General features: G+C 37.7%; 1 protein-coding gene across 4 annotated transcripts in view; it reads right to left on the bottom strand.

Annotated features, from left to right (window-relative positions):
- Positions 1–4,595: 4,595 nt before the first annotated feature.
- The window catches only part of GATAD2B (GATA zinc finger domain containing 2B), a 305,557-nt gene continuing 300,441 nt past the window's right edge, over positions 4,596–9,711 (bottom strand). For all 4 annotated transcript variants that reach the window (XM_053704182.1, XM_053704199.1, XM_053704175.1 and 1 more), the window contains one exon: positions 4,596–7,880. In XM_053704182.1, the coding sequence (XP_053560157.1) occupies positions 7,747–7,880 (134 nt within the window). In that variant the 3' untranslated portion in view covers positions 4,596–7,746. The remainder of the gene's footprint in view (positions 7,881–9,711) is intronic.

The raw sequence follows: 9,711 nt of genomic DNA, 5'->3' as shown, positions 1-9,711 counted from the left end.
TGCCAGAGTATTATTCACCACCTTTGCCATGTCTTGTAAAATAAACGCGATGGGCGCCCTTGATGTACTTGGCGCCATTTGAGCGTGAGTCCCTGAAGCGGGAGTCGAAGGGTCTGACACGTGGGGAGAGTTAGTCGGCATAACTTTCCCCTCGACAGAATCCCCTGGTAAAATAAACGCTATGGGTGCCCTTGATGTACTTGGCGCCATTTGAGCGTGAGTCCCTAAAGCGGGAGTCAAAAGGTCTGACACGTGGGGAGAGTTAGTCGGCATAACTACCCCCACGACAGAATCCACTGGTGATAATGTTTTTTAAAAACAAAAAAAAAGATCTTTATTGTTTAACATGAAATCAGTACATCTGGTACACATTCTAAGATGGGGTTCCACCATGGCTTTAAAACATAATGAACACAGAGCTTCCTCTATGTCAGACATGTTAAAGGACCAGTCAACACATTAGATTTGCATAATCAACAAATGCAAGATAACAAGGCAATGCAATAGCACTTAGTCTGAACTTCAAATGAGTAGTAGATTTTTTTTATAACAAATTTCAAAGTTATGTATATTTCCACTCCCCTTGTACCATGTGATAGCAATCAGCCAATCACAAATGCATATACGTATAGTCTGTGAATTCTTGCACATGCTCAGTAGGACCTGGTGACTCAAAAAGTGTAAATATAAAAAACTGTGCACATTTTTTTTAATGGAAGTAAATTGGAAAGTTGTTTAAAATTACATGCTGCATCTGAATCATGAAAATTTAATTTAACCTGAGTGTCCCTTTAAAACAGACTAATAATGAGACTAGTAAGCTTGGAAAACACTTTAAATCAAGTTAACAAGCAAATATATAAAACGTTACTGTGCCTTTAAGAGAAACAAATTTTGTCAAAATTTGAAAAACAGTGAAAAAAGGCAGTAAAACAAACGAAATTTTTACAGTACATGTAATAAGATAACAGAGCATTGCACCCACTTGCCAATGGATGATTAACCCCTTAATGCAAAAAACAGATAAAAAAACGACATAGACGTTTTTAAAAACAGACACAACAAAACTGCCACAGCAGAGCTGTGGATTACCTTCCCTATAAACGATTTTGGAAGTCTTTTTAGCCCTTTAGAAATGTCCTGTAGTATTCATGGGACTGCTGAGGGAATCTGGATGATTAATTTTGTAATTTTAACTGCGCAAAAAAGAGCTAAATTAGGCCCCTCCCACTCATATTACAACAGTGGGAAGCTTCAGTTAACTGTTTCTATGCAAAATTTAAGCCAGCCATGTGGAAAAAACTTAGGCCCCAATAAGTTTTATCACCAAACATATGTTAAAAAACGATTAAACATGCCAGCAAACGTTTTAAAACACATTTTTACAAGAGTATGTATCTCTATTAATAAGCCTGATACCAGTCGCTTTTACTGCATTTAAGGCTATACCAACATTACAGTGTTATCACCAATGTACGTTAAAAAACGATTAAACATGCCAGCAAACGTTTTAAAACACATTTTTATAAGAGTATGTATCTCTATTAATAAGCCTGATACCAGTCGCTATCGCTGCATTTAAGGCTTTACTTACATTACTTCGGTATCAGCAGTATTTTCTTAGTCAATTCCATTCCTAGAAAAATATCTTACTGCACATACCTTTTCTGCAGGAAAACCTGCACGCCATTCCCCCTCTGAAGTACGTCACTCCTCAGAATGTGTGAGAACAGCAAATGGATCTTGGTTACGTCTGCTAAGATCATAGAAAAACGCAGGCAGATTCTTCTTCCAAATACTGCCTGAGAAAAAACAGCACACTCCGGTGCCATTTAAAAATAACAAACTTTTGATTGAAGAATAAACTAAGTATAAAATCACCACAGACTCTCACAACCTCCTATCTATGTTGAGGCTTGCAAGAGAATGACTGAATATGGCAGTTAGGGGAGGAGCTATATAGCAGCTTTGCTGTGGGTGGACTCTTGCAACTTCCTGTTGGGAAGGAGAATATATATTCCATAAGTAATGGATGATCCGTGGACTGGATACACTTAACAAGAGAAATATGTTCTTTACAATTTATTGACCTTTCAGTGCATGAGGGACACATTCTAAGTGGAGGTTACACAATGGCTTCTAAACATATTGAACATTGACTTTCCTCAATGTCAGACATGTTGAACAGGCTAGTAATGACTACAAACAAGCATAAAAACACTTTATTTAGTGAAAAAAATCTTAAAAATCGGTACTGCGCCTTTAAGAGAAAAAAAGCATACACGTTCTGCAAAACAGCCTAAACATGCACCAAATTTTTAAAAATTTTGTATGCAGACACAATGTAAGTAGTTAAGATTGCCCCACAAGGAATTTTAACATTTAGCCCCTTAATTTGCAAACCGGATTGAAAATAGGCCCAGATCCGGAAAAAAAAACCCTCAGCACCTTGCCACAGCCCTGCTGTGGCCCTACCTGCCCTCAGGGATCGAAATGTGGGGTAAAAGCTTTGTTTTGGCCCAGAACATACACCAGGGCCCTCAGGAGTTAGAGCTTGCTGCGAAAACTAACTGCGCATCTGAGGCGTGAAAATAGGCCCCGCCCATCTCACTCGATGTCTCCACAGCCTTAAAGAACCGCACCAGAGCGGTTATAACTAGCCATGTGGGTTCTGAAACCCAAAGGTTACGCCATGTGTGCCCTCAATAAAGTTGCCCAAAACGTTATTGCCCACAAAAACGTTAAAGCACTCCCAAATCATAAAAATGCTTGCCCACAAACATTTACAACTCAGTGTCAACCATATTTGCAATTGGCCCCTTTTTATGCTAAGTAATGCCCTTCTTTTAGCTCTAGGATTACTGCTTACCCTTACCCTCCTGGGTATAATGTCAGCCTTTCTGAAATACAAAGTCTCTCCAGAAAAATATGACTGAACATACCTCACTGCTGCATAGCATGAAACTGTTCCTCACACTGAAGTTTCCTGTACTCCTCAGCCTCTGTGGGAACAGCAATGGATCTTAGTTACCAATGCTAAGATCATCATCCTTCAGGCAGCAGTCTTCATCCATCTGCTGCCTCAGAGTAAATAGTACACACCGGTACCATTTAAAATAAACTCTTGCTTGAAGAAATTAAAAATATTTTATCACCTCTTTCACTTTACCCTTCCTAGTACTTAGAGTATGCAAAGAGAATGACTGGGGTGGAGCTAAGGGAGGAGCTATATAGACAGCTCTGCTGTGGTGCTCTTTGCCACTTCCTGTTAGCAGGAGGATAATATCCCACAAGTAAAGGATGAATCCGTGGACTTGTCTTACCTTTATAGAAGAAAGTGTATTAATATAACAGTTTTGGTTTTGCAAAACTGGGGAATGGGTAATAAAGGGATTATCTATCTTTTTAAACAACAAAAATTCTGGTGTTGACTGTCCCTTTAAGCAAGTTTATATATTGTTTTTTTGTCCTTACATATTCTTTCTTACTTATTTTTACATATCAGACAAGCATCTTGCAACGGGTTGCACATCTATAAGCTTGTAAGAAGTACATGAAACTTAAAGGGCCATAATACCCAAATGTTTAAACACTTGAAAGTGATGCAGCATAGCTGTAAAAAGCAGACTAGAAAATATCTCCTGAACATCTCTATGTAAAAAAGAAAGATATTTTACCTCAAAAGTTCCTCAGTAGCCACCTCCCATTGTAAAGGATTTCTAAGCAGCATTTTAGTGTATCTGTCCTGGGACAGCTGAAAGGATGAGCCTCATGAACTCTCATATTATTTCACCAATCAGGTAAAGGAAGCTTACTATGAAATCTCATGAGAGTTAAGTCAAATCTCATGAGATCACAGTAAGAGTTCATGACCTCAGCACTGCTGATGCTGATTGGCTGCTGTTCATTTCTTCATTTTTTATTTTTATCTGCAGCTGGGAGCAGGTGAAGTATAACTTTTTACACAGAACTTACTCTGCTGAGCTGAGGAGATTGTGAGGTAAAATATCTTCCTTTTTTATATAGAGATGCTCAGGTGATATTTTCCTGTCAGCTTTTTACAGTTATACTGCATCAGTTTCAAGTGATTTAGCATATGAGTATTATGTCCCTTTAAATAATCATTGTTTGTTACAAGTTGAAAATGGCCTTCAATGGCCTCTCTAGTATGTAACAATAAGTAATCAAAATTATGTATTGGGTCTAGCCTGTCCGTTATAATTGCAAGAGTAAAGAAAAATCTTGTCATTTTATGTCCTTTTTTGGGTCACGGGCCATCTATTACTTACATGTGATGCCCAATCAAATGCTACAAGCTTTATTGACAAATACTTATGTTTCTTATTTACATGGGCTAAAATTATTATTTACATACAATTATATAAAAATACAAATATCACCACTGAAAGTGGGCCCTTAGAAACAAAGTAATTTTTTATGTGAATTAAAACATACCAATTTAGAAAATGTTATTGAACTGGTCTATTTGAATATGATCAAACCATTACACTAGTGTTTATGTAGAGTGCACCATGCAGTGCCAAAAATAATGACCATCTCCAACTCATAAATAAATCCCACCAGAACGTCAAAAGTTATAAACCCGTCCATTCTTTATTAAACAGAGCTTGAGACTGAGAAATATTACAAAGTTTTTTTCATTAAATCTTTTCTCCAAAAACGAGCATTTTTTTTTTCTCTCTTTTTTTTTTGTTTTATTTTTTGCTGTGGTCGGTTACTGTTGGGGAGCCATGAAATAGGCCACAGCCCAGGAACCAGAGTCAAAAACACAATGAAGAAAAGCCCCAAAAAAATGAGGGAATCTTAAATCAAATTGTGCGAAAGGCAGCGTCAGAGGGGGAAACGAGTGTTAGGCGAATGTTGAATAAACATTTATTATCCCTCACTTGCTTCTATTATGTAATAATGATGCTCAACAGTTTTATTCTCTTTTTAAATTTACTCTGGCACGTTTAAATAAATGCAGGTACTCAAATTGGGAACTTAATTAAAAATGCAGTTGTCCCCAGAAAACGCTGCCTTTTGCACTTCCAGGTGATGTAAACGCAGGCTACAACACACAATGACAGTCTCACACTACAAAGCTCTAGATGATGAGGGGTGTTGAGTCTTTATACAGAATATACAGTTTTGTCCATTTTGGTGTGCAGTTTATTTCAGCTGAAATATGCCTGAAAATGAAAGCGTTAGAGGCAAATGGACTGACAATGGGATATTAGACATAGCTACACATGAGAGAAAGGCAAGCGGAGAAAAAAAATTCGGAGAAAAAAAATTCAGAAAAAAAACAGACAAATGGTAAAGAGGCTCTCAGAGAATAGAAACAATAGTGAAGTTTGTAAAACATACAAAGAACTAGAATAGAAGAGACACACAGCTGAGTCGGAAACAGTACAAAAGGCAGAACAAGCAGGAATAATACTTAGGAAGCGAGAAAAATAAAATACAGGATATAGCAAGTGTAGAGAAGTCATGTCACAATGCCCCAACTGATGTTGCACACACCTTGATCCTTATTTCTTACAAACCAGTTGGGAGCAAAAGATACAAAGGGATAAGTAATGAAGGTCATCTTTTAATTGCATATAAGGAGGGCGGCCCCTGCGGCACTGCACCTCTTAAAAAAGAGGAAATGCATAAAAAAAAAAGAAAAAAAGAGGGAAATTGGGTCAGAGAGAAGCAGGGAAGGGGCATAAGGATGAAGCATGGGGTGGAAATAAAAAGAGTGGAGAAAATAAAAAAAGAATGGGGACCTGTTATATTTAACACACAAATAGAAGTGCATTTGCTGTGCAATAGGCCTGAAAGTGCAGAGACATTACTGAAGTGCTCTCAGACCTGCTGTAATAGCGCTGGTTGAAGATCCTCCCTGCACGTCTTTCGGAACAGCTGAGAACCCACCAGCCCCCATGCAGAGGTGGAAATATTAAATGTAAACCACAAAAAGCCATCTCTTCCCAGCTGCCACATAAAAATGTCTCAGTGTATGAGATAAGAACTACAGTTAACACATAAATGTCACGCTGCCCCCCATACTCCATATCAGTAAGGGTTTTGCATAAGGCCAGGCCGCAGTATATAGTGCACAGCTCTTTTAACAGTGCAGCTCCACTGAAATGTTTGGGTGGCACAGTGTAGTAAAAGCACTAAACTCTGTGACACCATATATAATTAATCTGATAATGAAAAACAAAATGATTTTATATATATATATAGCAATGTTTCCCTGCTACAGTCTCTGGGCCACCACAACAGACCAAGATGTCACATCCAATTTTGACTAACCTATAATTAGGAATATATCATTCCTGCCTGATGTTGAGACCCTATGACTGAATCTGAGAAATATTGGTGGCTGTATATATATTTAAATGGAAAAAAATAATAATATTAATACACTGATGTTCATTTTTTTTCACATTGGGTTTCAAACTGCACCAAAGTCATTCAATCCAATGTGTGTATGAAGGGTGACAGCGTTCATACTTTCTGTACCAGCACAGAAAGTTCCTCACTTGTTGCCACTGCCCTGTTCAGCCAATGAGGTGTGCGCACCAAAGTTAGCTATGGTGCACTAACAGGAAATGTCGATCCAACCAGCTAGAAGTAAAATATACTATTTGTTTCATATTTCTGAGATTTTTGTCCATGGTATTGTAGCTATACTGTTCAAGTGCTGACAAAATCCATTGTACAGCCCTTTGCTGTACAAACCATACTGCAGATGTCAAGCTGAATTGGGGTGAAGGCGTTAGTTAGCTAAGTGCTATTTTTTTTATGGACTTTGTCCATGTTAAATACAAATGGGACATCATTATCCTGTGCGTCCCTGAGGCACAGTGGATGAGGGAGATATGACACTAAAACCTTTTAGCACCAGAGAACAACTCCAACATAGTGGATCCTTTAATCACACCCACATATCCTCCTTTAAGTTCAGCTGTAGCTTGGTTACCACTCCTCCAGTGCAGAAGGGCAAGTGTGTGACTTCTCTGGTGTGAGAACCAACTGCTAGTGTTCAGAAGGTCCAGCTTGCTGCCAAATTCAAGGGTCCAACTGGCAGAACAATGGCCTTTAACTCTTCACTGGGAATGGACGGTGCCCCCCCCCCCCAAACATATGAGCTGCTCCTTGATGGTGGATCCTGCAAGCTGTTGTAAAGGTTCAGGCTGAATTGGCTGAGAGACATCTCTCTGACAGTTAATGTGGGTTAAGGGGGTGGGGGAATACTGAAAACCAGGTTCCGTTTAACGGAAAGTTATGCTCCGCACGGCAGAGCCTCCTATATTTGTCCAAGTGGTTCAGGCCTCTCTCATCCTTCACAGCCACAGACATCACCAGAGTCTCTTTCAGACTCAACCACTTAATTTTTCCAGAGCTGAAGAGGCAGCAAGACGGCGGCCTGTAGCAGTGGAAGGTATTGGACATGGCTAGATATTTGTAAGGACAGTCTCAAAGAACCTGTCTGCCACAGCAAGTCCATCATCAAAGGAAACATAAAATAACATTATTATAAGCTTGTTGCACCAGCAGGAATAAAATAATGTAGAAATAATCAACAAAGCCAATCCAATGACAAGGGAAAAAGCACAAATACTGATCCTTTATAAAATGCCTTTCAGGAGGGCTGAAGTAAATTGCGCCCATGGTTATGCTCACTTCTTGTGCAATGCTGTCTGGGTTGGCACTAGTCTGTCTGCTGCAAAGAGGTTTGAGGGCACAGAGCTATTTCTGCCCACTGATAGACTGCGATATGGAACGTGGAGGAATCATGTCCAGTAGGTACTCTCGCTGTCTATCTGCCAGACTGGTGCTTTTGTGGCCTCCCATTCCGGCATTCAAGTATGCAATATTCATACCTGTAGAAAAAGAAATGTCGTAAACTGCAGGAAATTTGTTTAAAAAAATTAAATAAAAGAAGGTATTAGGGGACATGTTCTATATAGGATCATGTGTACAAACTACACCTGCTTCAGGAATTCCTATAGTGGATGTGATGTGTGTGCGTCTTCCATGTTTAAGCAGCACTTGCTTTGCCTATGCTTTTTGTATATGGAGCAATGTGGGTTCCTATGTTTAACCAGCTTGTGTATTAATGTGTACATGGTGCATATGTCTGCCCCAGGGAATATGTTGTATTTTTTGTGTTCAGTGTTGTCGTTTATTGGGTCGAGTTAAAAAAAACAAAAACATTTTGTGAACAAAGTATTAAAGACGTATATATTTTTAATTAAAGTGAAAATATGTATCTATTTAGGTTTACCATGCTACCTAACAAGTCTCCATCCTATAAATTTTGTCCCTCTACCTCACAGTCGCTTTTTCAGCAATGTTTCAAACTGCCCAATGCAGTAATGTTATTCCAGATGTCGCCTTCCTCTTTTTTCCCCCCTTTCTGCTTATAAGTAAGATATTGAAGCTGTTATTTACATTTGACAGCATTATTATTGTTATTTTTATTTGTAATGTGGCAAGAGATTACACAATGCTATACAGGGGTAAAAAATAATAAATTATACAAGACAAGGATAAGCAGATTAAGGCAGAAGGATTAAAGGGACACTAAAGTCAAAATAAGCCTTTATGATTCAGATAGATCATGTAGTTTTAGGACACTTTCCAATTTACTTCCATAATCAAATTTTTAGATTCACACTTTATGGGGAACAAAAACCTCCTGAGCATGTGCACAAGCTCACAGGGTATACGTATACTAGTCTATGATTGGCTGATGTGTGTCACATGATACAGAGGGGCTGGAAGATGGGAGATAAAATAAATTTGTCAGAAAAAAAATCTGCTTATTCAGAGGTGTTAAATCATTGTCTTTTTATTATGCACTTGTTAATTATGCAATTCTACTGCATTGAGCGGTCCTTTAAGAAGCCTGGTGCAAGCTATGAGTGGGAAAAAGTGTGTCTCAAAATAAGTGCTCAAGTCAGGTCTGACTATCTAATGTGTGGCACATTTAGTATATGCTCATGTGAACAACATTTCTAAATTATACAAGGCATGTTTCTCAAAGAGGCATGATGCTATTTTTTGATGGATTTATAAAGTATTTAACAATGTATTTCAGTTTGTTTTTTGTTAAAATAAAATAAAAAGCTATGTGAAAAAAGTTACATTTTTGTTTTTGGACTTTTGCTACTGTCAACTTATGCAGCTCTGAAGATGATTTTCTGAGTGATACACATACATACATATCACATGAATTTATCGGGTAAGTTCTAACATTTATTATATATATATATATATATATATACACATACACACATTATATATATATATATATATATATACATATACATACACACACACATATATATAGTCCATCAAACTAGTTTTAGGTCATTTGTTGTATGTAATTTTTGACATTTGAAAAAGGTGCAGCAATGCACCGAAACATCATGTCTTTTTAACTTGATTGAATAAATTAAATTGTTTACCTAAAAGACCAACAAGTGCCTGTACTGTTTGATGGACTTTGGATTTATTTATACAGTGCACCGTGGCAGTGGCCTATATGTAGGATTGTGCTATCTTCTTTTGGAATATATATATATATATATATATATATATATATATATATATATACACATACATACATACACACACACAGAGAGTTGTGCTCATAAGTTTACATACCCTGGCAGAATTTATGATTTCTTGGCCATTTTTCAGAGAATA

The sequence above is a fragment of the Bombina bombina genome, chromosome 1 (assembly GCF_027579735.1).
Source record: "Bombina bombina isolate aBomBom1 chromosome 1, aBomBom1.pri, whole genome shotgun sequence".
NCBI classification, from domain to species: domain Eukaryota; kingdom Metazoa; phylum Chordata; class Amphibia; order Anura; family Bombinatoridae; genus Bombina; species Bombina bombina.
Note: the sequence above shows the minus strand (reverse complement) of the source record. Positions and strands in the feature narration are given on the sequence as shown.